Source organism: Embiotoca jacksoni, unplaced genomic scaffold (genome assembly GCF_022577435.1).
Source record: "Embiotoca jacksoni isolate LCO1_2020_lvr unplaced genomic scaffold, fEmbJac1.0.p SCAF_19, whole genome shotgun sequence".
In the NCBI taxonomy this organism is placed as follows: Eukaryota; Metazoa; Chordata; class Actinopteri; family Embiotocidae; genus Embiotoca; species Embiotoca jacksoni.
Genome location: NW_027185329.1, coordinates 3,970,001 through 3,990,468, shown reverse-complemented (window position 1 = coordinate 3,990,468; position 20,468 = coordinate 3,970,001). Strand labels below are relative to the sequence as shown.

Sequence of the window (20,468 nt, the reverse complement as noted above, 5' to 3'; positions counted from 1 at the left end):
TATGGGCTTCTTCTGGTGCACTTCGTTCTATCTTAAGGCAGGCAGAGCAATGAGATATCTCTTTCTGCTCTTCTGTCCATATTTATGTTGAAAGAAAGGAAGACACAAAGGTGGAAGAAATGAGATGGATGAAGGAAGAGCTGATGCAAATGAAAACAAGAAATTCAGGAAGAGAAAGAAAAAAAATAGAAGAAGGAAAGTGACACTGCAGTGAAGAAAGGACAGAAGAATTGAAAGGAAGAAGAAGAAGAAAAAGGCAGAAAAGTGTCAGGCCTGACGCAAGAGAAAGACTTGAAGGAAAGAAACAAAAAGATAGAAAAAAGAATACAAGAACTTAAGAAAACGGGGAAAAAAGGAGGTAAGTAAAGGAAGTGATGGGTAAATAAAGGAAAGAGGAGAGAGTGATGAAGATCACCTCACAAGGTCTGTGAGAGATTACAGTTACCTCTGCTCTTCTGTGGATTAAAACTAAGCAGATCCTTTTCATCATCTCAGCAGACGCTCCTTTGTCTCTCTGTCCATTAGTCTAACAGCCTGACTCGTCCTCGTCCCTCTCGATCCGTCCATCTCATCTGTTCTTGACACTTATCTGAGCCGTGGATCAAAGAGGGCCAGCTGAGATCATCCAGCCACCTCACAAACAAAATGTCTATAGATGTATGGGAGAGTTGGTTGAAATTACTGTCAAATGATATTTATATAAAATTAAGACAATTCAAATCAAAGTATCTTAACTTTGGTAAAGTATAAAGTCAGTATTTGACTTAATTTTACCATAATTAGATTGTATTATCACTAAAAATGAAAACCTTAAACTGTCCAAACCAAACTTTTTACTTTTTTAAGCATTTTTTTTTCTCATTAAATTAAAAGTTTTCCTGTAGGAAAAAAACAAGAGGGTTGTCATAATTTGAAATTCAACAAATATGTATTATTTGCATTTTTACATATATTTTATGTAATTTCACATTCAAGGAAATTGATTGAATAATAACACCCATAACTTCCAATAATATCAATTTACAGATTTCAACTTGTATTTTATGTTTGATATTTTGTAATAAAAGCTTCGGATAGCTTTATGGCATTTACTCTCAAAGTAGAAAAAAACATTCCTGCAAAATATTACAGACAATTTCTGCAAAATCTTTTTTTTTTACAGCGTGACATATCAAGCCATGCCAGTGAGAAAGTTGTTTCATTTTCGGTAAGTATAAAACTTTTACTATTTTTTTTTGCACATCAGAAAAAATACTCAGTTATTGATCAATGATAATTATATTGCTTTTTTTGGAAATTGAACTGGAGCTTTCATGCGCGGAAAGTCTCTTCGCCAGTGATCATTTCTATACGGAAAGCTTTAGGTCAAAATGACAAAAGCCCTTACTGTTCTCTATACCAACCTGTCTTCTGTGAATCTTAGCCTTTAGTTTATTCACCACATTATGAAGAAGTTAAATAATTAGTCTATTGTAAAGCCAACTAAAACTGATCTGCACATTGCCCAATGCAATCATTCATTCATCAAGACTACAAAAAAGAGAAGTTAGTCTGTTGTTTTGTCATTTGCAAGCTAAAATAGTACCATCTACCTATATTAAACACAATACTATGAAACATTTTGGAAGTGTGTCACTTTCATAAACTTTGTTATGTTTGTCTCCAAAACCCATCGCAGGAATTTGCGGCGAACATTTATGTCAACCCGTTAAATAATGAACAAAATATGTAACCTGCCCAGTTGTGTCCGAACTTTTGCGTAAAATAGTTTCGCTGCTTATCTGACCAATACACGAAACATACACCGTTTATAAAATATGACGCAGTGTCATCAGCAGATTAAGTAAAGTTATCTCCATCAACCGCCTACGACATTAAACTGCTGCTTTCACACTGATGCATCCATAATTCTATTCCAATAAAAAAAAAAAAAAAAAAAAAACACATTTCTTTAGATTGAGCAATTTCACCTTAAGTACATGATGTCAGAGTGCTTGTGTATACTTTTACAGGAACATACAGCCTGAAGAATTCTCCTTCTGCTACTTCACTGCTTTATTATACGGCTGCATATTAAGACAGGTGTCATGGCTAGATTTTCTCCCCTGCGTCTGACTTGTACCATTCCCCACTGTTCTCCTGGCATCAGAGCCCTCTGCGGAACAACAGTGCTTTCTGTGGCACAGGCCGACAATAAACAATCGAGGGGACCACTGTGCGCACACACACACACACACACACACACACACACACACACACACACTGAAGCAGAATGACGCCCCTTTGTTCGCATTCCTCTTTACTCTGTCTTTTACACACTCGTTTGGACAAAAAGATACTTCTGTGTGCTGAGTGACCAACCCACTTACACAATCATGCATGCATTTCTACCCACACTGACTCACATGTTATGCTGGAATAAGTGTGAGTTATTCAGTTGTGTTGTGTGTAAGAGATGCAGAGCGAGAGTTTATGTGCGCCAACCAAACCAGTCGATAAGCTCTTGTGACCCAATCGATAGCAATACCAGAGACTGAGTCCATGACCCGCATTCGACTGCTGCCTGCGTATGCTAATGAGGCGCTGTCCCACTGCTCCACTGTCCACAGGCAAACACAGACACACACAATGTCTCCAGCATGCAGGAACTTTGTTTTTTTGTAATTTTGCCTCCCTGGTTGTTTCCTCTTAAATTCTGACACATATTGGATAATCGCTGACCCTTTAACTGAGTATTATAAAAGTTCAAATACTGCTGTCACAAAGAAATAGTGACTTCTGGCAAGACATATATATATATATTGTGTGTTGTCAAATTTTGTAAATGTAGGCCTAACTTTTCCAATCTCCCCCCTAAAAAAAACTTCACGTGAAAATACTCAACCCATATGAGATAACGCTTGTTCCCTTCTACCACCAAACGTGTTGATGCAAAGTCCTCTTTTTTTCAACGTCAGAAATTCAGCCATTTGGTGCGATGACATTTGGAAAGACAAGAAGAGCCACGTGACTGAATCGAAGCTGCCTACGGTTAAACCGAGTCAGCTGTTTCAATCAGTGCGAGACTCTCGCGCACCTGCTCTGCCCTGCAGACATTCAACCGGCCGACCCAGGGATGTCTCACCAGACACCAGGTTTAAAAACTCGGTACGCAGGGAAACATACAGATACGAATCGGGTGGCGAAATTTAATCTGTTTTGTGTGCACTTGTTTGGCAAGGGTTTAAATATAGGCTAATGGATGCTTATTGATCCCACACTCCAACTCCTTTTATTTCATTATTTTAGATTTATTAAAGTTATACTGTACTATACCATAATCTGCTATACTATACTGCACTATATTTAACAAACTAGGTGTAACTATAGGGCCAGGATTGACAGAACATTGCAAAGCGTGACCCTAGCGAGCTACTTATCCGCCGGAAGGAACCAAATCGCCTGAACAGAAACGGGAGTGAAGACCTACATACCGATATCAACACACAGAGAAGCGACTTCGAATTACTACATTTTATTACTAACAACCATTAAATCGCTTGCAATAAAAAGAGAGTTTTAACAATTTCTAAAGGGGATTAAATCTGAATATTTTGTGGGGGCACGTACCGCCTAAAATTAAATGTGTGAAATACAATAATATTTGGCTGATGATTTTCTGGTATAACCAAAGAGGTGCGGCCCTGGTCGTTGATGTGGATCCAGGCAGAGTAGTATAGGGACAAGCCTTGGATGGTTTTAATCTACTCAACATAATACACTGTTTGATGACAATAGCTGCCACTCAAACCCACACAGTGATGAAGTCGCTTGTATTGACAGCAGGATTAGGATTACACCTGTAATTTTTCAACTGTGTCCCCCCCCCCTGCTGTTTGGCTCGTGTTTGTGTGTGTGTGTGTGTGTGGTGGGGGGGGGGGGTGTGTGTGTGGGCGTGCACACACGTGGACACCATTCAGGCAGAGAAGAGTAAAGGGTGAGATAGATCTAATGGAGGAGTTAGATCAGTATCTGTACACCCAAATCTACCCTCAGCGTTGAGTGGATTAGATGTGAATCCAGCACTCACTGGAATAGACCGGGTTTTTATCCACTGCACACAATATGGCTGTTTAACATGACAACACCTCCAAGACACAAGCTTATCATGCCTCTCTAACCTGCTTTGAAGGTGTTTTGAGGTGCGTGCATGAATGTGTGTGTGTGTGTGAGAGAGAGAGAGAGAGAGAGAGAGAGTGTGTGAGTGTGTTCATCCCACAGGACCGCCTAACCGGTCGGACAGCGTATTTCAGTCAAGTCACCTGGATGAAGAAATGGAGAACTAGTTTTACCAAAAAAACAGTCGCAAGAGGACTTTACTCCGGGTACTCCGCGTACTAAAAGCCACGCGGCGTCTTGTCAACACGTCACGTCAGCTGTTGTTATTTTCCTAAAAAGTTTTTCTCGGGACTTTCAAAGACTTTATTCGTTGTTTTTGTTTTGTTTCTGTCCTAACCACAAGACGCGTCGGCGTTGGCTGTCGCGGTGACAGCTCGGTGTCCCAGTTCCGAGGCTGCCCGGGACAGACGCTCACATCTGTAACAACAGGCGCACACAGACACCAGCCGCGGGGGCGGAGGACTGCGTGAAGGCACCATGCCCGTGCGACAGAAAGGTAAATAACCTCTTCTTTTTTTTTTTTCTTCTTTTTTTTTTTTTCATGAATTTCCCCTCTTTATTTTCACCCCAGTAGTATATTCGCCCCTCGTGTTTTTGTTCTGTTAAAGAAACGACATGGAATGAATCAGTTTGATCAACTCCAGCACGTTGTGTTGTCGCGATGGCTCCGCGAAGCGCTCCTCTTCACGATAGCGCGAAACTTGTTTAAAACGTCCTTAATTTAAGGTTAAATTGTTTATTGGCACACAGATACGAATTGTAGAAAATAACTAAGCAGCTTTTTTTTTTTTCTTTCTAATTATTCAGACGGTGTAGTTAATTCGGCAGCACTTTCGGAGGCTTGCATTGAAATGCATCAATTTATGTCGTGTCTAAAAGGTTAATGCAAATGATTTGCACACACATGGCCTGTCACCATTAATGTAGTCGTATGTAACTATTATTAAATTGACATTGGACACTGTAATTTGGCTTGAAATATTTGCATGCCAGAATAAACGTGTAAAGTTGAACGCTGGCACATTTATTTAGAGCTTGGTGATGTGTCAGTTCTTCCGGTTTAATTAGCTGTTTAGAGAGACTGTAATGTAGCCTGCACCTTCCTTTACACCATAAACTCTACTGCCCTTATGCCCTTCAGCATGAGGGCATCAAGGCTACATAAACATGGTAATAAAGTTTAATAGTCCTTCCTAATCCATAAAATGCAGACAAATACTGTAGTGTGTCCACCCTTAACTTAAGATATTACTCAACACAAATCAAAATTTCACTATTTGTTATAAAAAAAAAAATTGTAGTGAGCTGAGGGTGAACATGCACTTTGATCTATCTTTCTAAAACAAACAATTATGGGCATGTAAAGTACTCAATGAAACGGACCATTTTTATTTGCCGTCAAACAATTCAACACTGATGCCGAGTATTGAACACAGGCAGCTGGGATGGAAATAGAGAAGAAAATAGTAATTATAATAATCATTTTGTCATTCCATTTCACAAGATAAAACCTACCTGTTACTGTTACCTATTTTATATGTTGTGTTCAGATGCTCAGCGAGCCCTGGAGCTGCTTCAGCAGTATCGAGTCAAACTGGACCAGAGGCAGCAGAACCAGAAACAGACCAAACAGGGCCCAGTGGAGGAGGACCGGCAGCTGCAGCAGTCTCTGGACAGAGTCATCAATGTCTTCCAAAGTCAGCTCTTCAGTGCTCTTCTTGGTAAGAACATTTGGCTTGGTCATCTTATTTGGGGTTGGGGTGTTTTCTGCTGAGAATTAAATGCATTTTATGGCAATTTTAGCAACAATTTAATTCATACACGAGCATATTTCCCTGCCCTCTGGCATAACGTGTCTTACTGGAGATCTAGGTATTTCAATTTACATAGTTACACTGAATTAAAGCGTCAGTTCAAGCAAAACATAAATCTGTTACCCTTGTGGTTAAAAGAAGTTTCTAAGCAAACTAGTTCACATGGAATAATTTGCAGAGATTTTTTTTTTTAACGAAAAGAGATGTAGCAGTTTTCCAATTTCTAGATTACATTAAGTCAAAACCTTCACTAATAAAACATAAACTATCTGCATTTCAGCCTTGAGTTTTGCGCTTGTATTGCTCTTCACAATAATAATATAGGTTTATGAGGTCAATGTTGCTGCAGCCAGGTTTGTTTTGCATTTAGCATGTGTCATGTTTTCAAATTCAATGGCGTGGTGCAGTGTGACACTATGTGTCTGGGACCTCATATGAAGGCAGGACCATGTCTGTGTTTAAATGCCACAGTAGGCTAATAGGCCCGCAGGCAGAAGGGCTGGAATGATCACAACAGATGGAGAGGAGCACTGTTTGCTTTCTGCAGTTTTCACAGCGTCGACAAGACGTTTGAGCTGAGCTATCACGTGACATGCCAGAAAATGGAGATCAGAACACACAGATGTAGGTGGGACTGAGAACACAGAGCTCTTTGTGGAACAAAGGCACGCTTCTCGTGCAGCCATGTGCAACTTCCCCCAAAGAGTTAAGAGTCTAAGAAGTTTCGGATGCTCGGCGAGACCTGGAGTTGTGCTTAAAGAAACAAAACCGCCAGGCGTGTGTGTTTCTGTGTGCACGACGACAAACTGGTTCCTTGTCTTACATGCTTTGTGCCCCACCCACACCTTTAACACTTACGGTAACACTCCTTTCTTTCTCTGTGTGTGTGTGTGTGTGTGTGAGAGAGAGAGCTGTTCACTTCACTGAGTTTCTGTTTTGAGTGTAACTTTGACCTTTAACTGAGTTGTCTCTGGTGTGTTAAAGTTGTATCATGAAGTAATGCTGTTCCTGTGTAATGCAGTTAAATATGTTTCCTTGTATTGATCCTTACTTGTGATGAAGACACAATATGTTTGACTGGGTCTCTGTTACTGGTAATTCCACCGTTAATGCCTCTTTCGTTTTCATTTTTGTACTCGTCACTCTTCTTTTCATTTTACACACATGCCGCTGCAACTTCTCCATACGAATAGTACCTCTTTTTTTCTTCCTCTTCATCATCTCTTAGTTGGCAGCCGGAGCTCACAGCTGTGTGTTTGATTTACTATCTGTCACTTCTGTATGAAGAGAGGGGGGGAAATGATACCTCTCATCATAATAGAGACTGTGATAAACTCTGTCAGTTCTAGACACTTCTAAAAAATAAGGGAAATGACAGAGGAATGAATTATTCCTCTTTAAAGTAGAGAAGGGAGTTTCTGTTCTCTGTGACTGTGGTGTCAGTAGCCTGATGCTTCCACTAGAGGGCATCAGTGTATTAGCTTTGCTTCATTTGGGGTCTCTACAAGGCGCTCTTTAAGGCTGTGACTGTGATTATTCTTATGATATATAAAATTATCCATTAATTTTTTTCCCTTCACATCTTTAATGATCAGCTGTTTGGTCTTTAAATTGTCAAAAAAAAAAAAAAAACCAGTGAGAACTGCAGCCCACAGTGACACTTTTTCTAATGTCTTATTTTGTTCAATCATCTGTCCCAAATCCAAAGAGTTCCCTTTTAAAATGATGTAAAACAAAATAGCAGTAAATGTTCAATTTGGAAATTACAATTGTATTGATAAATGTAAATGTGTAAGAAGATTAATTAATTAGGACTTTAATTTATGCTTCATTTTCTTTTTAATCAAATCAGCTTTCTGTATTCTTAAAAAAAAACAAAAAAAAAAAACCATGACTTTTGTCAATTGATCCATTCCTGCAATGTATCATAACCTCATTTACTAAACCATCAAACCTTGCATTCATTCATCTTGGCTCTAATCTCCTCTTTTCTCACCAGACATCCAGGAGTTCTATGAGTTGACCATCCTAGCAGACACCAAGTGTTCTGTGGACCAGATAGATGGTCCTCAGAAAGTTTCTGCCTCCTGCGACCTGCCAGCAGAACCCTCAGTCCAGCCACAGCCCTCCCCGGGTCCCCTGCAGCCCCAGGCTTCTGTTGGACCTACCCAAGCTGAACCGCTGGCCCCCAAACGCAAGTCAATCAAGTCCCCTGCCCCTCCAGTCCCATCAGGAACACCCGCAACAAAGCAATCTTCCCCTTCAACACAGTCCGGCACGGATCAGTCACAGCCAGCCAAAGTCAAGTACCGTGCTCCTCTTCCTCCGATCCAACCTGGAGCCTCCAAATCACCTGCGGCAGAGACTTCGAAACCCTCCTCTCCCTCTGTTGCCACTTCCCCCGGTGTCCCAGCGAACAGTAAAAAAACCACAAACCAATCTCTCGAAGTATCACTGAATGGAACAAAACCACATCTTACTGCCACCAGCTCCTCAGAAAGCCTTCCTGCCCCTCCGAACCTCAACCTAGTGACTGTCTCAGCCCTCGTCTCCAGCACCATCCAAGGCCTCGTGCCTCTAACCAGTCCAGACAAACCTACCTCCAACAGCACCACTCCGAGCACCAGTCCAGGTCTCGGCAAAGTCACAGACGCTACCATCATCTCTACAGCTCTTACGACCAGCAAGGACCCGGGATTAAGTAAAGTGACCCCCCGCCCAAGTCTAACTACCCCCAACCAGGGAAAATCTACCTTCAGCAGCCGAAGCCCCACGAGTCCTACTGGGCAGCTGAGCAAAGGACCTCGTCTGAGGTATGTTGGTTCATCCCTGGTTCCTCCACATACCTAAATGTTTTTGGGCAAGACACTGAATCCAGATACGGGAGATCATTCCTGCCCACTGCAATAAGACTGTACAATAACTCACCTCTGGCAAAATCCATCACACAACAATAACACCGTTATCTGTTTTTCTTGTTTGTTTAAATAAAAAAAAAAAAAAAAAAAAAAAAAAAACTTTGCACTATTGTTTAGTTAGTTTTAATTTAATTGAATTATTCTATTTTATTTTATTCTATTTTATTGTATATACTGTGCATTTTTATATTTAATATTTTTTACTGTTATTTTATTGCTTTGCTGTATCTATAAATGCTGCTGTAGCGAAAAAGTTTCCCCTTGGGGATTAATAAAGTAACTACCTACCTACCTACCTACCTTAGCTCCCGATGGTAGGCGGGTACCTTGCACGGCAGCTCTGGTAACTTTGGCGTGTGAGTGTGTGTGTCTGTGTGAGAGGAACATTTTTTAAAGCACTTTGTAGAGGTATCTTAAAGATCCAATATACTGCAGGTTAATTCCTATCTTGGTTTGTGTTCAGAGAAATTCATAAAATGTGCATTTATTTCATAAAAATGTCTCAAATTATTACTTTTATTGTGTTAACACATTAAGATTACATGCCGTGCTTTGTACAGTGAAATAAATGCACGCCACATTGGTTAGGTAACGGGTACTTATATGATACAACAGTGCTTTATGCTTTTGGGAGTTCAGGTATAGATAGAACAGAATTATAACTGACAGTTTTCAGAGTTCACCTCCAGACACCCTCTCTCCCTGATCTCTGCAGTCCAACCAGCCCCGGGCCGGTAAAAGTCACCTCCACTAGCCCGAGCCACGGTCCAGCCCGCTCCAGGCCAGCTATAAGCCCGCTGACCCCCAACAAGGTAAGACATCTCCTGTTGTTTTGTGTTAGCGCCTGAGGAAGCCTGCAGGACATCTCTCTGCGGTTCATAGCGGAGTGAGACACAGATTGCCTCCCTTCTGGTGACGGCAGTTGTTGGGTACCAGGAGAGCTGCAAGTCTGGATAAAGAAAAAAAAGATTTTTTTCATCTTCGAGTCTGAAAGAAACTAATTTAAAAAGAAAACGTGTCCGCCTTTATCTCCCTTTTTTTCATGTTGGTAATGCACTTCTTATTTTCAATTTATATGATCAGGTGGGAAAGATTTATAATTCTCTCATGCAGATTTTATTTTGCTGGCATGTGTCAGGTAGTATAAAGTTTTGCTATCTTGTGGCGCTGCAACATCGGCTAAACAACGCAAGATATATGATGTCATCATTGTCTTTGGACCTGAAAGAGCCACATGATTCTTGTTAATACATGTTTTTAATCTTCTTAACCAATAATGATCGAGGCTTTCTCGTTAATGGCACTTTTGCACCAAAGGTCCCCGCTATGTCTTCCCAGTTTCTCTCTTGGTGTTAGCATCGTCTTGTCTTGTGTGGATATAAAGAAATTAGGACAGTTCACCTCGCTAAGTACAGAATAAACATGGTCACTCAAGGTAAGGTTTCTTGGCGCTTTTAAGTCAGAAATATGGTTAAATGATACACAGAATGTGACGTTTTTTAATTAAATTACCTGGAATTTATGCTTCGTGTCTACTATCACTTCTCCGTCATGGAAGAAGTTTTGATGTCGGGTAAAACATGGATTTACCAGTGACAGCATGGCTCCTCTAGAACCAATGCATTGAAAGGCTACTGGTGGCTGCCTCAGGCAGAACTGAGTGGGCAGGCCATACATGCAGGTTGGCTGTTTGAACATTGGCTTACATCACATTACATAATATGACAAAGGGAATCAATTCAGTTCAGTAACATTTTATTGTTCAGTAGAGTCAGCAGAACGGGCTCAGAGGGAGGGTTGATGACATTAGTTTTGTCTTGTTGATCTTGCTAAAATCGGGTTTGAATGCTGTGGCTTGTTTTGGGCTGTTTGACCGCAGGCTTCCACTGTGCACGCTGCTGCTTTGATCTGCTGCTGATAGAATATATCATTTGGGAAACTGTGCTGGTAATGAAGGGCTTTCTTTACACTGCTGTATCTGCGTCAGGCAACACGTTCCCTTCCAGTTATGTACTGCAAGTATTGTGTTGAAGTTAGTGGTATCTCCAGATACATTCATGTTCTGCTCAGTGATGGAAGCTGCAGTGATTAATTTAGCTCTCCTCCATGGAAGTATTATTCATTTTTAATAAGACAAAAAGGGGAATGTCACATTTTGGAAGTGTCAGGTGACCAAGGTTTCAATCAAATGCTGTTTAATGAATATTACTAAAATGATCACTAAAATAGTCTTTAGTTAGCCAGATACAAATTCCCTGCATGAGTAGATCATTTGTGGCCACCATGCATTAGGGATGGCTTCCGCTTGATCCACCCTAATGGGTGTAAAAATCGGGTTAATTTTGAAACTATTGGAGCAGTCTTTAACCAATCAACATCGACTACCATAAGACGTATATTGTGCATAGAAATAGAGCAACAGAGACCCTCCCCCAGTGTGATCAGAATGTAAATGACCATGACAGACTTAAAAAAAAAAAAAAAGTTTTTAATGGCTTCAATTCGGCGATATTTATTTGTGTTGCTACAACTGGTCGTATCCCTTCATTCAGCTCTACCACTGCCTCCACTGTTGGAACCACACTTCCAAACAAACACTTCACCTCAGTGTCATTGCTCTTGGCCACGCCCGGTTGTCGCTGATTGATCCGCCCTTCTGAGTGGCTGAGCGAACCTTCGTGGAGAAAATGAGACCCGGTCATCGTGTTCATTTGCACAACCCAGAGCAGATGGACAGAGCTGGCCAGAATAGAGGAGGAAATAGTGTTTATGTGCGTGTTCTTGTTATGGTGGAGATTTGAGTGTGACACATGGATTTGCCACTCCGCCCAACTTTCTAATCTCTCCATGCTCCACGGCTCTCCGACAGTACGCATATTACAGTATGTTGCAACATTTCAAATTCGCCATCAATCGTAGTAATGTTGTGTAACTAGAAAAAGCCTGACTGAGTGAAATCCCATCTCTGTGTGAAGCTTCAGGCTGCATACGAAGCTCTAAATTCACCAATACCCACAGTCAAAGTTGAAAGTAGAGCATCCATTGCTATACCGCTGTTACTGTTCACTCAGTCTAACCCCCCCACTCCTGCCAAACAGAGACCTGACCTGATAAAACAGCAGAGTAGTGTGTGTGTGTGTGTGTGTGTGTGTGTAGTATATGAATTTGTGTGTGTGCTTATGTCTGCGTATACACGTCTGTCTGTGTGAATGTTTGCCTGTGCATCCATGTGTGTGCGTTTCTGCGCCTGTCTCTAGATGTTTGCCTGTTTTTTTTTTTTTTTTTTGTACTCTGAGTGTGGTCTGCGTGCATGCCGGTATATATTCCGAGCCATGCTCTCTTCGAGGTCAAAATGTGGCTACCAGCTGCTATAAAACGAAGACGGCAGCTGGAAAACAAGAGGGCGGGCGGAGGTGCACCGGGACAGCTGACATGATTCTGAGTCGGCCTCTATTTTAGCGGAGAAGTCCTTTTTTCTCGCCGCCCCGATGAAAGGACAGGTGGAGATGAGATGAGAAAGGGAGGAGAGAGAGATTGAGGGATGAAAGAAAAGGAGGAGACAGACAGACGACGGAGGGATGCCACGGACGGCAACAAGCGGCTGAGTGGTGGAGCGGGAAAGTTGCAGCTGGAGGATGTTTTGGTGAAAGTTTGCCGGTCGGACTGGTGAGGATGGACTGCATCTGTATCCTCACTACCAAGGTGAGACACAGGAACAGGACGGGTTGGAGGAGAGTAGAGACAAAACGAATCAGGACATTAGAGAAGCATCAATGTGGATATTCAGCTTCAGATAAAATGTTCTAATAACTAAATTTTAAAGGTTTTGTGATCAATTGCATTCATTAAGTCGTCACAGCGATCCCTTAAAGTTTTGTGTTGATACAGTGCGTTCAGCTTGTGCACATGTCCCAGGTGTCCTCGCATGGTGTTTTTGAGTGTCGTCAATGTAGCATGATTTTGAATGGAAAACTGAGCTCTGAATCCTTCTTCCACATCCAAATGAAGCTTTTCATGATCAACTGCAGGTTTAGTAAATGATGGGAAACTAACGGCATCTGCTCACAATTAGCCACATCAAATTGAGGACAGTTTGCTTATTGTACAGATGGCAGTTTGAGAACGAACAGGCTATAAGGTGGTATCTTAGAGGAACAGGCTGTGCTCTGGTGAAGCGACTCTAATGGGAAAGCTGAGCTGTTGCTCAGCTGTTGGTCTGACAACATGTGACACCCAGAGAGACAGGAAACTGGGTTGATAGGACACACACTTCAAAAAGATTGACTGGCTGGCTGTGTAGGTAGATGACTGATGCGCTGGTTGACTGAATGACTGACTGGTCTCGAAGGCAGGGCGGAAAACTAGGCTGGCAAGATTGAACCCATACATTATGCACATATGTGTGTGTGCTCAGATATGCATGGCCCATTTAAAGCAGTAGAACCAGAGTGAGATGAGATTGGCTTCCAACAATGTTCCAACAATAGATGGCTGGAGAATGACACTGATACGTGTGCTGTGATTAGAACAGAACGGCAAATGGTACAACAGGATCAATCGAAAAGTTTCACGATGGTTCCAGTCGCACCTGAACGGAGCACAGACGAGTAATGTGCGCAGAGCACGGTGGATCTATAACCTTCATGAGTAAGTATTCCAAGTTACGTAGCTTGATCAGCATCAGCACCAATATCGGTGTTTGGGATAAGTGGTATGTGTGCTTTTACGATTTGGTCATGGACTTTAGCAGAAAGCGCACATCAAACTTTGTGTCAAACTCGGGGAAACCCTTGAAATGCTTCAGGAAGTCTACAGCAATGAATTTAGTTTTGTTTTGAGTGGCGTTCACGTTTCAACGGGGGCAAAACGTAACTGTCCACGACCGAAGAAGGCGCGTCAGGTCAGGAGCTCAACCAGGTCGGTTTTCTTTGACATTCCCTCACAGGTCAGACTGTCAACAGCGAGTTCAACTGTGATGTTCTTAGGCATTTGAGAGAAAACTGGAATCTGGCGCAATGGCACTTGGGTTTCTTCAACATGAGTCACAGCCCAGGCTCGTTGTCTCCCTGCAACTAGTTTCTGTCCCCTGAAATTTAATAAGCACTCTCAAGTTACAGGTCCGTGCTGAAATCACAAATGCGCACGTACCGATGGTCACAAAATATGTGTAACTCAGGTGCTGATGTCGATGCTGTGTGCACATCACTGTGTTACGCTCAGTTTGGGCGCAACGGCAGCAGTCTCTGAACTTTTTGATTGCCCCTCGCACAGTGTCAAGGCCAGCATGTGCTTGGAACAAACTAAGTTATGCAACGTGTTCTCTAACACTCATCTAAATGCAAAAGTGTTCCGGACTCATAGCCCCAAACAGAATTTTGTTTATCCTGGTCCAACTCCTATCTCGCTCCCATTGGCTGTCTGTCACTGTTGGTCCGAGGGCTGCCGTCGAAAATGAATTTGGGTGTGACTTCATCGGATGAGGACTCACCTGTGTCCTCATCCGCTCTGGCTGGTCTAACGATTTGCTGTGTTAAGCTCGGAGGTCAAAAGTTTTTTGGGAAAATCACAACAAAAGTCTTGTAATCTGAGTTTGGCTTTGGCTTTTGGTCATCCTGCCGCATTAACGAGAAGTACTGTCTGGCATCCGGTTCACGAGCCTCTTTATGTGGAATTATCTGTTTGTAGCTTGATCTGCTGACATGCTGGCAAATACAGGATTGTGATTTTGAGACTGTTCAATCCTCAATAGTGTGAATAACTAGTCAGTTCTGTGTTGACAACACAAGGAAGCCTCAGGAAGAAGCTGCACGGTCATTTATAACAAAGGAATCTGGTGAATGATAGAAGGTATTAGTGGACATTTACTCTCACACACAAATACGTCTGAAGGTATGCAAACAGACTGCAGGGATTCCATCTCATATTCATCTTGTCAATCTTGTTTATCTCGTTAAGATGGTGGATTTAAAAATGGAGGGTTTCCCTGAGCTCAGGACTGATAGATTACTGCTGGAGAGTATTTAAGTACATCCTCTCTCATCCTGATTGATTATTTCCTCTATCAATCACTCCCTCCGACTTTAACTGCAGTCTTCGTCAACAATTGTGTTGGTTTGTACAGGAGATGAAGCAACTCGTGTTTGCACTGGTAATGTTTGTATGTGGATTTTACCTTCTCCTCTTTATCTTATATATCCCGTCTTAAATCCCACTCTGCTTCTATCAGTCGGTGATTGTTGTACTGGCCTCATGTGCACCACAAGAGCAAGAGTCTCTAAGAGGCTTACCTTAGGCTGCTAATAGACTTTACAGAGGTGGAGCTATTTTCGGACAAAGAAGAGGAAGGAGTGGAAAAAAAAAATTACAGAGACAAAGGGCAAGAGAGAGAGAGAGAATCTCTGATTGTCTGAGCACATGAGGCCACTGCTTACCTCGCTTTGGTGGACTATTTCACTCACTTGTCAGAAAACGTATCATTCCATCCATTTGTTCAACTGTCCAGCTGGCATTGTGATGTAACTCTAAGGAGAGGTCACAGCTGACAAATTAATAAACGGGAGAAGGGGCATGAGAGGAGAGAGGAAGAGGGAGAGAACTTCCCAAATGCATGCAGCGGAGAGATGGATTTGCAGGAGGACTAACACAGCAATGTAGGACCGCCGTCCCAGGCTGCCTCACTTCATGAGACCCTCGGGCAGAAGTTAAAACGTTGCGTTGGCTCTGTGTGATCCGCACTTGTTGCAAAGGATTGGACTAAGCCTGTAGGTCTCCAGTGTAGGTCACACCTACTGGGCCGGCACGGGGGCTGCATGAGAAAATGGACCACTGCGACTCTGCATCTTCAGTCAATGTAACGTATATTCACTTGTTTCTAATACAGTTTATTTTCTGGTGCTTTGCTCAGAAGAAAGTGGTCAGAGTCTTGTAGTTTTCATAGTAACTCACAAAGCAAACAGAGGTTTAATCAACTTCACCTACAAGAAGCCATTTCCTCTGGATTAATGTGTGGTTTGTGTAAAACATATAGAATCGGGTGCATTGTTTTGTTTGTGCTGGTTTTTTTTTTTAAGCAAACTTTACGTTGGTTTTACAGCTTGTTTTAAGTTAAACATAGGCGTGTGTTTACTTGGTATCTCAGATAAAACACATGTCCTGTGATCCTTAAGTAAATACATTTAAAAAGAAAAAACAGTTTTTTTGTATGTTCTTTCTCTTGTTAGCGTCCACATATTTCAGTGTTATAGGCCCCTTCAGAGGTACTGTATCAGAGGTACGAGGAGGCACAGATGCTGGCTGACAACCAAAAAGAACCGAGTAATTAAAAGGAATTCGTCCAGGGACAAAGGGCATGGCTTTAACATTAATGATAGCTGCCTGTTACTGCTTCAATCCCAGTGCTGACTCTGCCCTCTTACTCCTGTTCCCATTTTAACAGGCTAGCAACTAAGCTAAATTAATGAATACACTGACTTCACTTATACACCTCGATGTTAATGAAGGGACACAATAAATTAGTCACTGAACATGCCCCAGACCCAGCTACATGGAGCTGTTCCTCAGGCCAAAGCCATCCAAGTCACCCTCTTTGAAATCAAGCCAGATCCAGAGGCGAGCTCCCATTTGGCTCCCGGGCTGCCGTCCTCAGCCACAATCAGCCCAACTTGTCTGGTTACATCGGGTCAACTCCGGGGCCAAGGATTTACAAGTGCTCTTCTCTGAAAAATAAAATCACCTGTCTGAAAGGCGGATAAGGAATGAAAGCCTGACGAACACGTGTAATAGTGGCTGTATGACAGAATGGACTTGTGTTTTTCGGTGGTCTACTTTCCTGGTAGCTAATACTATTGAGCAGATGACTAATCTCCACAAAGCTACACACACACACACACACACACACACACACACACACACACACACACACACACACACACACACACACACACTCATACAAAGATACTAACCTATACACACATACAAACACCAATGCAGGAAACTGAGCTAATCTCAGTTCAGTTCAGTCAAGTCATTGAACAAAAGAGAGATTCATGAACCCGTGACCCTCGAATGCTCCCGTCCTTTAGAGGGCAGATCAGGGCCATTGCACATGCATGTCTTGTACTGGTTTATGTTGCTGCCTTTAGTACAGATGCAAAAGGTTCAGCAGACAATACACTGATAAGATTTGTCCTCACAAACCCCCAAAAATATTTCACATTAGGGCTTCAACCCTTCTATAGCTCAGTAACACTCAGATCTAGACAGAGTTTTCTGTGTGCTATTTCTGTTATTATGCATATGCTTGGCATATTTATGCATATGTACATCCCATATTAACCATCTTTTCTCCTTTTATAGCACATTTAGCCAACCAGCGCTTTATGTTTTGCATTTATTTAGAGTTTATCTGAATATCACTGTAACAATTACACTGAAAAGTTGAATCTTTGAAAATTGTAAAAAAAAAGAAGAAGCTCCCCCCCCCTTTTTCTTTAATGACTTGCCTTTGAGCTGTATGCACTCCACGAGTTTGTTCAAACCTGGTGACCCGTGTTCTCCCAGCATGATCTGACAACGAGCCAAGTAGCTTCTTGTCATGTCAGGAATGTTCAGTGGGGTAGAAATCAGGTGATCATCGACGAAAAGTCAGCGACAGTCTGGACTCCTTGATCTTCAAGTGGTTCTTTAAACCTTCAAAAATGTGTTTGGAGTCATTATCCTGCTGCAGTATGAATCTTTCTCCACTAACACGCATCCCAGAGGGTGGAGATTATCTCCTTGGCCGGTGTAAAGTCAATTTGGTGCAGGTGTCCAGCTCCAGACTTTAATATTCCCCCCACAATTAGTCACTGTGGGTTTGATACACTGCAGAATCAGTCTCTCTTCTGTTGGCCTCCTTACATTCAGCCTCCTGTTACTGTCATAAATCTCTAACTAGGATTCATCTCTAAGTAGAACTTTTTTCCAATCCTCCACTGGGAACTTCTGGTACACGTCATCCCACCTGGTTTGACCACCTGAGAAAGTGTTTTAGAGACTTCTTTTGACAAGCAAATTCTATATCTCGGATGAAGGTGTTTTTCACTCTCTGTAAACAAAGCTTTTTGAATTGATATTCTGATGGTGTGCTCACTGTTGGTTTGTCTGATTGTACTTTGGATACAACTGATTATTTTTCCACAAAGTATTTCAGAGTCCCCTGCATCGCCCCTTAGAAAACCATCAGCTCCTCTCTACTTAGAATAACAATCTGACTTCTCACACTTTCACTTAGTTCTGGCACCACGTGTCCCTCTATCATAGTAAGCTCTGTTCTGTACAGACATAATGCTCAGAACAGGTGAACAATGGCTGCAAGTTGATCGACTTGAACAAGCCTCCGATGAGTCGATCAGATGCACCCATGTTAATGCTGCTTCAGTAGAAGAGATATACAGTAACTTGTGAAAATGTCTTTGGTACAAAAGATTTAACACGCTGAATGTTACAGATCTGCCTAAATCTGATCGCTGACCTAGAAAATTAAGTATTTCTTCTTTATTTTAAATCTCAGAACTCTCAAAAAAATATCCGATTTGTAATGTTCTCTCAATACAATATATATGGAAATATTGAAATATTATCAGGGTGCTGCTGTGCCTGTGTTTTGCCACATAGTGGCACTGTATGTGTGACAAACCCACCGACACGGTGAGCTCTCACATTGTTGTTCTGCAGTAACTTGAACATTTAACTATACTGGCAGTTTACATTCCCACCAGTTGTACATATTATGAAATGATCACTAAATACTAGCCAATTAACTCTTTTCTGAGGAGTTTTTTGTTGGTGTGAGGTGTCAGCAGGAGTCCCTGTGTCCTCACGCAGCAGCTTAAAAAGGGACGATGAGAGATATATATGGAGGAAAACTCACTCGTGTGAAAACCGATTGCACAGCTGGTAAAAGCAGATCACATGACCGTATTTGAAATGTTGATGTATGCAGTGCTTTTCAATTGGCCAGCGTGTAGAATGGAGAATCCTCCACGATTGGCTGGACGGGAGCGTGTGAGGTCACCACGCACACATACAGTACACGCAGCGTAGTTATTTCTGTGCTGGCTGACCTACTAATGTTAACATGTAGTGCATGCCTGCTAGGCTCATGAGGTAGCATCCTCTCCCTCTCCCTCTCTGTCTCTTTCCCCGTTTGTTATTCACTCCTTTCTTTCCTTTCTCTCTTTCTTGCAGTAATTTAGGCTGTGATGACATTCGATTCTATATTTACACTCACATTATGTTTCGGGAGTCATATGATCCAGAACGCCTGTGGCTATGCCAGATGTATGAGTGTGTGTGTGTGTGTGTGTGTGTCTCTCTGTGTACATGTCCACACATCATCAGGATCTCCATGTGTTCCTTGGCAAACACGGAGGGACTCGGTGTGTAGCTGCTGTCAAGACAACTAGCTTATCACAAAAGCAGAGACTTTAGGGAGGCTGGCACTTGAACCAGCGCTAACTCTTAAAAAACATGAGCCCCCTGTTTTATTCTGAAGGAGTCCAACGTGAGGTTTCTGCATAAAACCCAAGACCAAAATATGTGAGAGAAGTTAGTGTATGAATTCAGAATAGTTTTTATAATTATATGACCCTTTTCTTAATGTCGGTAAAGGTGAAATCAAACAAACGTGAGTTGATCTGCATCCAGTTTATTAGAGCTTTTACATGCTCTACATCTAAATATAGCATAATATAATATAATATAATATATACATGTAATCATACCAAAAGTCGGCAAAAATATCAGCAGACAAATAAATAAAGCTAAAAAAAAAAAATCTAATAAAGGATCCAAAATAACATTGTTCCTCCCATGAAACCATTTTATATCATGTCTAAATAAAAATCACAGAGAGATCAAAGCTTTCAGTTATTCATTATTACATTACACAGAAAATACACAAGGTTTTACATGTGTAAGTTTCTGTGTATTCTGTGGAAGAAGATGACGTTCCTGCTGTGCTCAGAATAACCTTTCATGTCACTGCAATATTTATATGACTTGTCTACCTGAATCAACTTCTGAACTTAATTGGCTCCTCGAGGCTTGGAGCTCGGCATCCTTTATCTGTGAACAGTTGGAAAACCTTCCAAAATAAAAATAAATTCTCATTTCTGATTACGAGCTTTAAATCTAACCGGAGGCATAATCTTGGATTGTGGTTTGAATATTACAGCAGTAAACCTATGAAGTTACTTTAAATGGTATCCGCCTGTTTCTCGCCTAATTTTCCATCCTATAATATCTTCCCCAGTGACCTCACAATCACCCTTTGTTCGTTGCACCCTCTGCTTTCTTCCACGTTGTTTCACCCTCTCTGTCATGCGGCGTTGTTTGTTTTCAAGTCGAGGTGAGAAGGCAAAGACAACCACTGAGAGACCACTGTGTGTGTGTGTGTGTGTGTGTGTGTGTGTGTGTGTGTGCGTGTGTGTGTGTGCGTGTGCGTGTGCGTGTGTGTGATAGTCCAGATGGCCCAGTCGTCCGCATCAAGAGCCTCGGCTGAAGAGTGCGCTTTGACTTGTTTGACTTCCTCTGCCCT

The 20,468-nt window shown here is 41.9% G+C and overlaps 1 protein-coding gene across 4 annotated transcripts in view; it reads left to right on the top strand.

Annotated features, from left to right (window-relative positions):
- The first annotated feature begins 4,509 nt into the window (after positions 1 to 4,509).
- Positions 4,510 to 20,468, top strand: part of LOC138200422 (discs large homolog 1-like protein) — a 101,096-nt gene continuing 85,137 nt past the window's right edge. The window contains exons 1-4 of one of the 4 annotated variants that reach the window (XM_069153059.1): positions 4,510 to 4,654; positions 5,709 to 5,879; positions 7,972 to 8,785; positions 9,606 to 9,702. In XM_069153059.1, coding sequence (XP_069009160.1) covers positions 4,636 to 4,654; positions 5,709 to 5,879; positions 7,972 to 8,785; positions 9,606 to 9,702 — 1,101 coding nt within the window. In that variant the 5' untranslated portion in view covers positions 4,510 to 4,635. Of the gene's footprint in view, positions 4,655 to 5,708; positions 5,880 to 7,971; positions 8,786 to 9,605; positions 9,703 to 12,547; positions 12,593 to 20,468 lie in introns of those variants that run through there. The other 3 variants (XM_069153060.1, XM_069153061.1, XM_069153063.1) reach the window with 3 other exon arrangements.